At 44.1% G+C, this 14,272-nt stretch overlaps 2 protein-coding genes and 1 long non-coding RNA gene across 4 annotated transcripts in view; 2 read left to right on the top strand and 1 right to left on the bottom strand.

Moving 5' to 3' along the window:
- The window catches only part of SYN3 (synapsin III), a 201,995-nt gene that overhangs the window by 6,134 nt on the left and 181,589 nt on the right, over positions 1-14,272 (bottom strand). For both annotated transcript variants that reach the window (XM_030477996.1, XM_030477997.1), the window contains 4 exons: positions 13,572-13,674; positions 7,900-8,034; positions 2,833-2,917; positions 1,065-1,362 (listed from right to left, as the gene is read on the bottom strand). In XM_030477996.1, the coding sequence (XP_030333856.1) occupies positions 1,065-1,362; positions 2,833-2,917; positions 7,900-8,034; positions 13,572-13,674 (621 nt within the window). The remainder of the gene's footprint in view (positions 1-1,064; positions 1,363-2,832; positions 2,918-7,899; positions 8,035-13,571; positions 13,675-14,272) is intronic.
- Positions 1-14,272, top strand: part of FBXO7 (F-box protein 7) — a 47,769-nt gene that overhangs the window by 15,981 nt on the left and 17,516 nt on the right. The window lies entirely within an intron of this gene.
- On the top strand, positions 9,590-12,998 carry LOC115604702. Its single transcript, XR_003990384.2, has 2 exons — positions 9,590-10,722; positions 10,754-12,998. It is a non-coding gene; the product is annotated as an uncharacterized LOC115604702 (long non-coding RNA).

Below are 14,272 nucleotides of genomic sequence, written 5' to 3'. Positions count from 1 at the left end.
CCTGTCCTTTCAGATGTGAGAACATGAGAGGCTTGCCAAGTTGGCAGGCATGTCACCTGCAATGTATGCTGTTGCCTGCCCTGCCTGGTATGTCTGCTCTGACTGTCAGCTGTGTTATCCGTGTCTTTTGGTTGGCCACACTGCTCCTGCTGGGTGTGTATCTGTTAGTGTTTAAGTTCTGTGCTTAAATCCTGTGCTTTTGAAGTAAATCTCCCACTTTTCTCCATTACCGTGCTTTGTCACTGAGTGGTTTCTCCTGGTCAGCAATAGGCATTCAGCATAAGACCAGACCCTAAATTAAAGTACCTGAAATATGTATAGTGTGGTGACTGCATCCTTGGCACCAACATTTTCATCCTTAAGTACACTGCTCTTGGTTTGTCTTGCTAATATAAACATCACTGAGAGCCTGTTCCAGAACATCACTCTTCTGCTGCCTAGAAACTGTCTTCTCATTCCTAGCCTACATTTTGTTCTGGTGTGTTCATACCAATTTGCTTTTATCAACTTGTCAACTTTTTGTCAACATCAAACATTATTTTGCCCATCTTTCCTGCCATGGTGCCAGCCAGATATGCTCCATGGAGGGTGACATCAAAGGCTGCTACCAAAGATCCACAATAATTGAGTGGTATGCTTTGCTCCAGAAGAGATACTAAACATATAGTCACCATCTGGAGTTCTTTGTACCATAGAATCACAGAATGGTTTGGGTTGGAAAGGACCTTAAGATCATCTAGTTCCAACCCCCTGCCATGGGCAGGGGCACCTCACAATGTTGCCCAAGGCTCTGTCCAGCCTGGCCTTGAACACTGCCAGGGATGGAGCATTTACCACTTATTTGGGCAGCCTGTTCCAGTGCCTCACCACCCTCACAGTAAAGAACTTCTTCTTTATATCTAACCTGAACATCCGCTGTTTAAGTTTGAACCCATTACCCCTTGTCCTATCGCTGCAGTCCCTGATGAAGAGTCCCTCTCCAGCATCCTTGTACCAGCTCAGGGTATTTTTTGACAGCCTTATCCTAGTATCTATAGATATTATCAGTTTAACAGAGCACCTACTTCAGATGTGGATGAGGGGTGGGTTGCTGCTTGGATGTTTCAGTGGGGCTTGGCTGGCTGGGAGCACGCCCTTGAGCAGGAGGTCTAGGCTGCTGCGGAGGGAACGCGCCTGCCTTGGGAGCCTGGACTGGAGAGGACCCAGTTGCTGATCGGACTTGTTGTGGAGATCCAGGTGACCTTTGCTGCTGAGGAGAAGTGGACTGGGGGCTCTGAGGCTGCTGTCCTTGAGGAGAGAGCCGCTGCTGTGGAGGTGCGTTTGTCCGTGGAGGCTGAGATCCCTGAGGCTGGCGGGGGCCACCTGAAAGGAATATGTAGACATAAACATGAGGAATTGCAAATGGTAGACAGCAAACAAGGAGCATCTGTATGGAAAAATAGGTTTTGCTAAGGGGGAGACTCTTCAGAGTAGCTTCATCCAGAAGGATAAGGGAAAACCTCTTACAGTCCTAAAACTGATATCATGCCTTTGTCTCTAGAGTTGTCTGTTCCTCTACCTCCTTCAGCACTAAAGAAGCTCTGCCATTCTCCCCAAAGGGAGTGTGCTGTACTCAGTGTGCACTCAGCGTGCTGTACTCTTCCATGTAACTAATATTTCTTAGCCTTGGAAAGTGTTTCCTGCCTTGGGAAAGAAGAGTCACTGCAGAACCAACTTGGTGCAGGAAATGAAAGCTGAATGTGCTGGTTTGTGTCAGCAGTCCCTTCACGGGCCCTGCAGTTTGATGTGAGACTGCACACCCTATCACTGTCCATACATCTGTTCCAGCATTATCATCAGGTGGCTTTAGCTGTATTGATAGCAGACTCTCTAAACTGAAGAAGATGTGGAAAACAGATGCATGTGACATGAGGAATTGCTGGACATGACAGGTAACAACGTGAGAAACTGAGAGAAGTTACAGAGAGCATTGTGAGGGCTGGCTGGATTTCATGGGTGGTCAAGGGGAAGGTGTGTGAGAGAAAACTTCACAGGGAATTGAAGGAGACGGCAAGGCCAATGGTTCATATCAGTAATACCAGGTAATGCCAGAATTACATCGATGCGTTTGGTATCAGAAATACTACATTGTGGATACAGCAAAACTGCGACCAGTGAGGAAAAGGTAATTAGAGGTGGGTGTAAATTTGGTAGGAGATTGGAGCGAAGAAAGAAAGGTACAAAGGTGTCAAAAAGGAAGGGCTAATCGGTTATGTGAACTGACTGGTTGGTGTGGTCTGGGTATGGGCTGCTCCCCATGGGGCAGCCCTGTGCTTCATTACCTCAGCATAAATCAGGACAATAATTCACACCTGTTGTTCTGACTGTGAGACAAACCAGCTCCTGCTGTCAGGAGGAGCCGGGGGTGTGCTCTTGGTGACAGGGGTACACCTGGACAGATGGATCAAGAATCCTGCCATCACTGCATTGGTGCCTGCCCCAGGCTTGGCAACACTAGCATGTTCCCATTACTTCTTAACACTTGTGGCTACTACAGCTTTGTGCAAACATACACTCTGTGCCCACAATCCTGCTCCAGTGCCAGTTCATGCAGCCTCGTTTGGCTGAGCCAAGTCATACCAGCAGTATCAACTGGATCTGTATCAAGTTTTCATCCACTTTCTGAGCTGCTGTGGAATATGACAGCAGCTGCTTTAACAGCACACTGAATTTGCTGCCTGCTTGTCAGTGAATTGGAGCAATGAGTGAAACCTTTACCCCGATAGCCTCTATTTAGAAGGCAAACTGGTAGGTCTCACAGTCTGCACTGTAGTGGGATCTAAAGAACGGTACCTTGAGGAGGAGGCCGTGGTTGGGACAGTTGTCCAAGCTGAGGTCCAGTCTGAGATTTCATTGGTGCAGGCTGAACTTGTGGAGGCTAGAGGGGAAAAAAGCCATTCCAGTTAATACAGAGTCCCCAGTGGGAAGCCTTGAGGTAATACAGGAACTGCAGAGTCATGAAGTGTTCCTTAAATACACACACATACGCAGCATCTGGCTGGTAAAATCTTGTGGGGCTGAAATGGAGAGCTGAGTAATAAAGAGCACAGAAATTGTTTGCTCAGAGGGAATAACAATGAAGTTACAGTTCAGAATGGTTTTTAGGCAATTGGGAATTACCCAATATATCAGGCCTGAGGGGGTCTCTTAGTCCCATCTCCCATTCTGGACAGTTGCCAGCACCAGATGTTCCAAAGGAAGGTGGGATGAACTGTGGAAACATCTATGGAGTAATCATCTCTTTACCCTAAGGGGTCTCCTCTTGATTGCTAATAAGCAAGGGCCAGCTTCAACCATGAAACATGAAGCTTATTATCTGCTCTACAAAATCTCTGCAAAAGTTCCAGATACCTTCTTTTGATATTTACACCCAGATCCTTTGAGTCCTGTTCAACTGTCAGCCTCACTGCCTTTCCCATTTCTGAGCTCCATTGCTTTGTTCTGAGTTTTGAGAATACTTCTGACAACCTGCCCTTCCTAGGCCATTCGTTATTTTGCAAACCTTTACTGCCCTCTCTCTCATTTACCTCCTTTCTAAAGCCAAGAGACTGAATCCCTTCAGTCCTTCCATGGGAATGTTTCCAGGCCTCTTATTGTTTTCATCACCCTCTTCTCTTTCCCAGCTTTGTTATTTCTTTCTGCAGATGCCAGAGGCAGGTCTGCTTACGTTATTCCAGATGAAGCAGTATCTGGGTTCTCTGTAAACATCACCAGCTCATTTCTCCTGCATCTTAATTTCCTGCCTTTCCCTTGTCAGCACAACCATAGGCTGAGCAATGGTTTTCATTAGCTTATATGTGACAAAGTCTTTCTCAAGGGGAAGGGCTAGTGCCACTTGCAAGGTCCACAGATTATGTCCTCCCTCTCTCTACCCCCAGCTTAGTTTACCTGTCAATCTTCCATATGGAGTTTCATTTGCTGTTGTGGTGACTTAACATACATACCTCTGTCAGATGTTCTTCACGGCCCTCCCTGGTCCTGACTAATGCAAATAAGTAGATGCCATCTGCACTTTCTTCTCTCGCACTCTTACTCTTTTTGACAGATATTTTAGTAAACAGATTAAGCAACACAGAACCATTGCACAAAAGGCTGGTCCAAAGTTAACAAAAGTCTGAGTAAGCCTATTGCACAAAATTGTTTATGAGAGTAGGGGAAGCTGGAGACAGATAGGCTGGTATGTGCAGGATTATTTACATGGAGAACACAATGATAAAAGGGTCTCCAAAGCTCCTGGAAGGTCAGGAGAATGAGCTAAATGATTCTGGAAATGGGAAGAAATGTTTCATAGTTGGAAACATTGAAATGAGGTTTAACTAACATAAATGTGATGAGGTTGCCAGCCCATCTTTTACACTTTTTTATCTGGAACTTGCAAATGGACACAGAGGAAAATCTGGTAATTTTCCATTTGTGGCTTCTAGTCCTACATAGCTTGGGAAAATAAACCTTGCTTTGGTGTTGGTGGAAATTTACTGTCCTAATGCTGTGACACATCCTGATTAGACCAGTCAAAGAAAGGGAATCAGAGCTCACATTCATCTCTGCTGTCTTTGTCTACAGCCAACCAAGGCTTCTCAGAGATGAAGGGTCAAGGGCTAGCCCAAGTTCTTTTGCCTTTAGAAGGGAAACAGTGAGAGGAAAGGATGGAGGTGGGGCAGAAAGGCAAGGGGAGAACTGAGGCTGTAACCATGAAACCAGGTTTCATGTTGTAGGCATGAAAGCATGTTTATTATTAACATCTTATCCTGTTCGGGGCTCAACCAATCCAAATATCAACATGACCAGGCTTAGTATCCTTTTAAGTATCAACTCTGATAACTATGTGCAAGAATTAAAATCTCTCACATCTGGTCTTTATCTCAGGCCAGCTTCTGCTCCACAACTAAACTTTGCCTTTTAGCCTCTCCCTGCTTGCTTTAATAGCTCTTGTCTATTACCTTGCCTAAGGCTTTCTGACAGCCTAGATACATTTTGACTGATTGCCTGTTATCTACCACTTTATGACAGAATTCTCCTAGAAGAGAGATAAAAGAATCGAAAGGAAATTAATGGGACAATTTTCTTCACAAAAAACCTCCCAATGTCGTAGATGATCTTGAGCTGTGTTTCTGTTGGTTTATTAAACTTCTGTATTATCTTTTAAATTACTGTCTGAGGTAATTCATAAAGTCCATGACTTGCCTACATTTTCCTACATTATTCTTTCAACTTTTTAAACACATATTTTTTATTTACTGTACACCAATCCTCTGGAGCAATAACTGCTTCTAATGAAATTGGGTTTTTTGGGTTTTTTTGGCAGCTTAGTCACTTCCTAAATTCAGTTCATTGGATGCAGCCATCTGGGCTTGGGGGCTTAATATTTTTTAAAAATAGAAGTCATCACTGATTTAACCACTGTGTTTGTTCTCTCCCCTGTCTTTCTCACCAGGAAAGCTTGTATCTAATTTAATAAGTTAAGTTCCCCACTTTCAGCAATTAAATTTACTAGAGTCACAACGCTGTCTCTTTTGTCTTCCTTTTCTCCCTTAACTTTGGATGATCCATGCATCCCACCAGTTCTTTGGTAGGGTTCCATCTTCTGATGAGCTCAAAGAATCTGTCTCATTCTTTCCTCTACCTGCTCTTCAAAATCAATTTCTATCCTTGTTACATTTCCTTTTATTACTTGCATGATGGTGCATAAAGGTCTTCTTAAGGTTGCAGATTTCCAGATTTGAAAGATACTTTTTTTCTGTTTGTCTTGAATGTTTGTCACTTAACTCTAGAAGTTTATTTCTTGCATTCCTGGTTCAGGAGAAGATCAGAAATGTATATATGCATTCTGGGGAACAATGGTCTCTCAAATAACATCCATACAGTTTTACTTTTAATGCTAGGGAGTTGATTAATTTTCTTTTCTAACTGCTTGTGTCATACCGTTACTTTTTGGTATCACATCTGTCCCTTGGACATCAAACCTGATGATACATATTCACTTTCTGAACTTGTACCTGGGTGTTTCTTAAGGCTAGGTCAGGTTGTTGTTCCTGTTGTGCTTGGATTTTGCAGTTACAGGAAGCAGACACCTACAGAGATGGAGAACTCTCTCTGAATTGCTGTGGTGCTATTTGACTTGCTGCTGGATAGCTGTAGTCTCACATTATTATGGCTTGTTGCTTTTTCCATCTTTGTCAGTGCTGTGTACTTGGTCTCATAATTTCACGGTTTTCTTCATCTAGATACTAGTACAGACAGCTCCAATAATATATATTGATATTCTACGCATACCCATTGTATATTCAAGGGTTTGTATTTCTGTGTGTTAAGTACTGCTGTCCTTGTATTCAGAACTGTCATTTTTCTTGGTTCTGTCAAAGTCTTCACCTCTAGCTCTAGTTCCACATCTCACAAGCCTCACATGTAATTACTTCTCTCTGCACATTTATACTTTGTGTTATAGCATTATGTTAGTATCTGTAGCGTGTGCAGTTCCTGCAATGTTTGTTGTACCACAGTCTTTCTCTATAGCTAAATACTCTAGTTAACATGTTTGTGGTTTTAATTTCTTGGGTTTGTATACAGACATTTGTAGGTTGTATTCTTGATGAAGACCCTTCTCTTATTTAACTTTTCTATTTGACATGCTATCCCTCTAAGACCATTTGTTTTGTTCTTATTTCAGCCATATTTTAGGTCTGTTGTAATCCAATCTGACACTGTATCAGTATATTACATACACAGAATGCAGATGCATCATCCATGTTCTCAGTTTCTGTTGGCTTCCCCTTTGCTCTTAGTTTATACACTCTGTGTCTTGGCTATTTATTTCAGATGGCAGTTGTTGATTCCACTTTGCCCAGTAAATCCTATGCCCTCTGTATCACTTTCCCTGCCTCAAAGCATTTTTAGTGTCTATAAATGTTTACCTGCTCACTCTAGCTAAAACTTGGAGTTTACCATGAATACCCTTCATGCTGGGGATCTTGTTTAGCAGGAGTGTCATATGACAAAGGAAGAAAGCTATAAAGTGCTTTTTCCCATTTTTTGTCTCAGGTAAATATAGATACTGGTCAGTTCATTACAGTCAACATTACCCCTCAGCCTGTTTACTCTCCTTTCCTTTCTTTTGTACAGATTTTTTGCCCTCAAACCTTTGTTCTTGGCTCCCTGCTAGATACTGAAAGAGGTGCAGCACATACACCCAGAGACACAGATTATGTTCTGGTGTGTTTCATTTATACAGAACTGCAACTGGGAAATGTGGCACTAAGATTAGGTGCATGTGATCCTCAAAATAAATGTACATGAGAAACACTAAAGGATCAGTTTAAATGCAAAAATGACAGGTTCTTATATGAATTTAGCGTTAGTCAAGCCTGCTCCTGGTGAAGGGTATGAAGGGAATCTCCAAAGAAGAAAGGCTGCAGTAAGGAATGGAACAATTGGTGGAGATTCTCACTTTCTGTTCTAGGAAGAACAAATTTTCATCAGGGATGCAAAAACTGGGATGAAACCTATCCTGAGACATGGTGTTAGATGGAGATGAACTTGGGTGTTACAAGAACCTCTAAAAATGGCTTTGATATGAATTTATGAATTCAGCAAGCCAGAATGTCTAGGTACATGGACCGCACTACTGGGATGATGTCACAGTTATATGGAAGGATAGGAAGGGAGAAAGAGGTGTTTCTTAGGGGCACCCACTTCACAGTCTATGAGAGACTTTGGAAGAGCAGGAGTCGGTCTATCCGGTATGCTCTCATATGGGACTGTTTGGTCTCTGAGATGTCTGGCTGCCTGACACCCGTAGAGAGCAAAGAGAGAATAGAAAGTTCAGGAAAACAACTTGGCCATAAGGTTTCTATTCACTCATACCCAAGGCCTCAGTGGTGATGGCGTAGATCCAGCAGTGATGACAAGCTGAGTCATTTTGGAAACAACCAGATCAGCTATAAGTTGTCTGTCCTCTTCTACATGCTCCCCAATCAGGGGCATCGAGCTGTCCATCACCTGCCACAGGAGGGAAAAACAACAGTTAGTAAGGAGGTTTCTTGGTGGCAGATGCCTGTTTCAACTCACCTCTCACATTAACTTGTTTTGTGTCTCCACATCCTTGCCAACACCTGTAGTCACCACACTGCTCTGTGCTGAAACATGCTTGACTTTCCAAGGTGTGGGATTTTGCTTAGGATTTTTTGGAAATGGCATGTACTTCCTCCCCACTCCCCATCTTCCTTCCCTTCATGACTTGGAAGCCAAGTCAAGACTTCTGGTGGCTGGAGACTTTCTAAATCAACTAAACACAAACTTTCTTCTTCACATATCCTGTGGAGATGCCTCTGATGGATGAGGTCTCTCTGGCATTGTCCCACAGTATTTGGGGGGGACATTGCAGCAGAAAGGGCCACAGGAGAAGGGAAACAATATGTACCAAAGCCTGAGGAGATGAGAGCAACAGGGACTGGAGAAAACCAGGAAACATTTGGAATTAATCAGAAAGCACTGCACCCTTAGAGGGGAAATAAACACCACAGATGTGTAATGAAAAGGATGTCACCAAAACAACAGCACCCAATGCAGGAAAGTAAACTTATTGTCTGCTTGTCTTCCTGCTATGGTTGTGATACAACTGCTGGACAGGTACTACCACTGTGCTGGGTAAAGTTGGGAAGCAAGACTGAGAGCATGTGGGAGGGAGAACTGTCCAAGGGTCTTTGGGGTAAGAAATGGTGTGACAACAGCAATAATATTGAAAACATAGCAGACCCTCAGCTGCATAGCAGCCCTAAACATGATTTTCAACAGTTCATCATAAATCAAGTGCTTTGCAAACATTAGCTAAGTCCCACAGGAAGAACTGCACTATGATGAAGTTAGGATTCAGCCGGAGTAAATAGAATTGTACCAAAATATCAGGGTTGGAAGAGTTTATTTTATTTTGCTTTTATTTTTAAACCAAACATTAAAACCCCTGGAAATGCAGAGTTGAAGGCTGAATTGCTCAAGAAAGGCACTGACTCACACTCAGATAACAATCACAAGTGCACTCCACCCTGGCAAGGCTGCAAGAGTCCACTCTTGGGGTGAAATGGAAACCCTTTTTTTAGTTCTAAAGTAGGGGAAATCAGTGAGCTGAGTTCACTGAGTTCGTATTCTAGTCTTTTCTTGCAGAATATTAAATAGGCTTGATTTCCACAAGAGTCTTTTACAAACATTAGAGAAGCTGCCTAGAAAGTTTTAAGTGGAGTTCGCACAAAGAGTGATGTGGTGTTTATTATCCTATGGCCTACTTGGCCCAGAGGGTGAAAAGAGGGAGTTGGAAAATTAGATGGCAGTGCTCAGTTAAATACACAAAGTGGCTTCTCATTCCACGGTGCACTTTGCCGTTTCTATGTTGAAAAATGAAGTGGGGCAAAGAGATATTTGTTGCAGTGTGAGGGAATGGCCAGTTCTTGCCTGTGTCTCGCTAGCCAGGGGCTCCTGGGGGTCCTCCAGCAGGCTGCTGTGCAGGTTTCCCATCCTTCTACTTCCACCTTAAAAGCATTTCCATGTCATTGGGCAATTCCAGTTCACGGTGACAAGAGGTCTCCCAGCTCTCTGCAGCGCACCGTGCGAGGGAACTGTGTGACCACTAGATGATGCCATTACTCTGCCATAACTAACAGGCTGGCCAGCCAAGCCTAGGTCCTGACTCCCTAACCCTTCCCGTGAGTAACTGAGATACAGCTCTGGTCAAAACACTTCAAACTCCTAATTTCCCCAGCTTAAGGACTTCTTTCCCCTATTTCTGTGGCAGCAGTGGCTGGAGAGGAAAGGGAAGATGCTATTTGGTAAAACAAAGGCACCAGTGGGAATGAACCGTGGGGAAGGTCGCACCTGAACCAGTGAAGGTGCACCAACAATGAGTGTATCTACTGTCCTGCTGTATAGTGTCTGACACGGGAACACAAGTGGTAGGAGATTGCAAATATGGGAACGAACAACGATATACATAGGGGAAGGTCTTTGAAAATGGCAGTGATTTCTCTGGGCAAAATTACACAGTTGGTGGCCACTGAACTGAAAAGAATCATGAGATGTCACCTTGTCTGTTCTCCAGGAAAGGGGGATTGCTCTGGAACTAGGCAGATACAAGTGCCAATGCTGAAATAAATCAAACAGCTGAGAGGAATAAGTGAATCAGAGACAGATTGCACTCATCTCATCCTAGGGAGATCACTGAACAGCTGGGCAAGACAAGAAGATGTCAGCACATATGGACCTGGCCTTTGTAGCTGCCCAAGGTCAGTGCCTGCTCCTGATGCAGCTGCTGTTGCCTGATAAGGTGTGTAAGGGGGGAGCAGAAAGCAGCCAGGCAGAGAAGAGACTCAGGAAAACCCCATCTCAGTCCTATCTGACACTGAGGCCTGAAGGCTGGACTTGTTATTCCATGCTCTGATGTGCAAGAGCAGAGTGTTAGGTGATTTTTAGGGAAGGAAGGAAACAGATGATTAGACATATCAAAAGAACTGATATGGCAGTGCTAAAGGGATGGGCAGGGCTGCTTGCAGGGCAGCAAGGAGCATATCTAGTAACACAAGCTTAGCTGTATGGCAGGTAGAGCTTAGCTGATCCAGGAGGAAGAATAAATCAAATGGATGATTTTATTCGCCCTCTATTCATTCCATATTTGTCAGCATAGCAGAGATATGAAAATGGGTTAGATTACCCCTCCCCCCCCAAAAAAAAGGAAGGGGGAAGATTATTAAGCTGTGCAAGATGCTGAGCTCTTTTGAGAATGTGGCTCCTATCAGTGGTACTGAACTTGCACTGTTTTGGGGACCTGGCCTTCTGATCAAGTGCTGACAATTCATGCTGAATATTCCCTTAAAGTGACAAAGTTCTTTAAACCAGGGGAAAAAGAAGTACCAGCATTAACCATTAAATTCACAGCTATTCTAGTAGAATGAAACTTTGAAGAAATCAGTAAATTTCCACAGAGTTTTCAATATGAGCCATGAAAATGGTACGTAAGTGTGATAGCGCTTGGAAGGGCAGAAATGTACTAGATTCCACTGTTTGCCATGGCAAAAGAAGGTGAAGTTCGAGTAACAGCAAATACCATGGGTGCAAGATTACTCGTGTGCTGCTCGTGTGTCTTAATCTGATTCTGTTTGCAACAAACCACTGTGATAAATCTCAGTTCTTAGAACTGCTCATCACTACCTCTGCAAATCTTTCCTGGAGAACTGCTTTGCACTGTGAAAATTAATTACTGCCTGCAATTGCATTGTGCAAATTCCTTATTTGTTCAGCCCATTTAGGCGTGCTTTCTTGTAGAATGTCACAGCACACTGTTCCTTCTCACCAAGAAAAATACAACTGTCGCACTGTCAAATAACTTTTTTCTCCAACAAGCAAAAGAAGAAAGCAAAATAAAGGATCAGTTTCAGACCAAGAAAAGTACCCCTGGAAGTAGGCTGGAGGAAATTAATTACTTGTCAGCATCTCCCTCAGATCTGCATAAAGTAGAAAAGGTGCCTGTTTGGCTTTGTTCTGCTCTTTGTATTGCACTACTCTACTCCTTTCCCAACAATGTCTATCAGCCTGGCATCTGAATGCCTGCTAGATGTTGGTACATCAGGCTGGCTCAATCAGGTTCTCCGCAGGGATAATTCAGCATGACTCATTTGTAGCTGTTGTGTTTCTTCTGATTTCTGTTATATTAGATCCATTGCTTTTTACCTTGGCCTTGGGGAGAGGAGTATTAGCATGCTTTTCTCTCTGTGTGCAGGCTGATGATGGCTGTTAGCATATGGATGTGCTTTTCATTCAGCCAGTCACACATGGGGACAGATGTGAAAACCCAGAGGTATACCCAGACAGAGGCATATAATCCTTGAGTGCAGAATTAGCCATGTGTGCACGTACATAGGCTTACGGATATGAATAGATGCAGGGATATGAAAACCACATCTCATGTCTGACCATGTATGGACACAGTCCTTACAGTCATCTCTAGCAAGACTGCTTTCTTGCTCTTCCTTTCTCAGCTACATGTGCATGGGGATATAAAAGTGTGTGGCAGAGAGACAGTCTGCTCTGGGGGATGGTCCCCTAGGTGCTGATGGGTTGCATACAGGAGCAAAGCCGTCAGCCACGGCCCCATCCCTTCAGGAAAGATGGGGTGTTTGGTTGCTGGCAGCACGCTTATATCACATGGCCTTTGACAGGTCACTGCTCCCTGGAGAGCAGATACATAATGCAGGAATGTGCAGTCGCTGGAGGGCTCATGTGGTTCTCATCAGCATCCCAACCCTCAGCGGGTGGGACTGCTCTCCCACACATAGCTTTCTAGTGTGTCAGCACCCCTGCATGAAGCCATAGGCTGCCTCTGCTCATCTTCCTCGGCTGGCCTGTGTTGGTGGAGTTTACAGCAGGTCGGATGCTGTGCCTCCTTGAGTCACATAGTGACAGAAGCTCTTGCTTACTTGCCAGATTTTCTCTCCCCTAGAGCGTCTCTTAAGTTTCCACTTTGATTTTCTGGCCAGCTTTCCCTTCTTTGCCCTGTTAGGACGACCCTATTTACCCCACTCCCACATCTACTCCCTGGCCTGGCAAGGAGCATGTTGAACTTTAGCTCTCAGAGCCACAGTCTGTCCAGCTCCGAACACAAAAGTTTGTAGTCCACACTGCCCAGAGTAACCCTGCGGTGCTTTGTCCTGCTGGTCTGTTATTGCAGTGAATTCTGTCAGAGCAAAGACTTTAGAAAATATATCTTTTTTTTTTTTAAATTAAGTTTTTCCTGCTGCTTATGGACCTTTTTGCTACACTCTCACCATATATTTTACTCTTTTAAATTAGATGCAGCTAGGATTTTTGTTATTGAGGTTCCCTTTAAAGTGACTAGAGAAAGACAGGTTCCTTCACAGAGAAATGAGATTTTTATTGGACTGAATCACCTGCTGGCCCTCTGGGTAATGAGGGGAGGTTAACATGACTAATATGCCAGCATCACCTGGCGTCTGAATTCAGGTTGGACTGGATATGAGCATGTCTATTCATGATGCTGTTGGTCCCTATTATTAGCAACTATGGTAGAAGTACTGGCTTTGCAAGTACTTAGCATACGAAGGATGGTACTGGGGCACTGGTGCACTGAGCTGCACAAAACTTTGGATGCCACCAGCAACACTTGCAGTTGTCTAAGAAGGTAAGTTTCACATCTGTCCCATGCTGGTAAGGTTGTGCACTGTGGGGATTTAACAGCTGGAGAGCTGGGGTGGCCAAGCACTTTGTGGCTCTCCATTTCCTTTCACAGTCTACATTGAGAGACAGAGGCACTTCAACTCTGACACCTTGCTGCTTATCTGCCAGTTTAATTGGGTCTCTAAATCAGTTTCTTGCATATCGGTGGGCCACGGGTTGGAGGATACAGGTGGGCACAGAGGAGCAGGGTCTGTTGAACCATGCACGCAGGACTAAGGGTGCGTGTGGATTCTTAGGGAGTGTGTATGCAGATAACACTTCCCAAAGGAGACTTGCATTCAGGTTCTCCATGCTCTCACCTCAATGATATAGTCTTTTCCATCTTTGCTGTGGACAGCTTTGACAGCACAGATGTCAAGACCTCCAAACATTTCCGCGCAGGCGTCTGCCCAGAGCCTGTACCTGCAGAAACCACAGAAGCATGGTTTAGCTGTCATTGGGTAGTCCATCAAATACAGCCACCCATCCCACTGCCCCTAGGAGCACGAAAGGATTCAGGAGCCTTTTTTATCACAAGACATACTTCATATGCTTTACTGGGTCATTGCCTCTCTCTCTTGCACATGGGATGGAGCAAAAAAAAAAAAAAAGAATCTTGCCTAAAGTTTTACTTCATTTCAGATTGTTTCAATCCAGCCCTCAAAGCCACCTTAAAATATTCTTTCCCTCCTTGCTGTTTACATCAGATCTCCAGTTGGTTGTCATTTAGCCAAGCTATAAATATTTAGCTCATTTAATCTCCCAGTAGTGTTGGCCCCTTAGCGTTTGTATTGGCTTTGCCTGAAAGCCCTCCATTATGCAGTCAGCTTTCTCCTGATAAGATGTCCTGGGTCCGCAAAAGGATTGGAAAGTGAGTGCAGAATTCAGCAAGGAGTAGCCGTCCCCTCCCTGATCTGTAACCTAGCAGCTCCTGCATTTTACAATTTACTCTTTCAATTTCATCCTGCCTCCTTTCTATCCTCTGGGCATTGCTCCTACCCAGGCAGTCCCACCACATGGA

This window comes from Strigops habroptila, chromosome 3 (genome assembly GCF_004027225.2).
Source record: "Strigops habroptila isolate Jane chromosome 3, bStrHab1.2.pri, whole genome shotgun sequence".
NCBI lineage: Eukaryota > Metazoa > Chordata > Aves > Psittaciformes > Psittacidae > Strigops > Strigops habroptila.
This window is presented reverse-complemented; position numbering and strand designations above follow the sequence as displayed.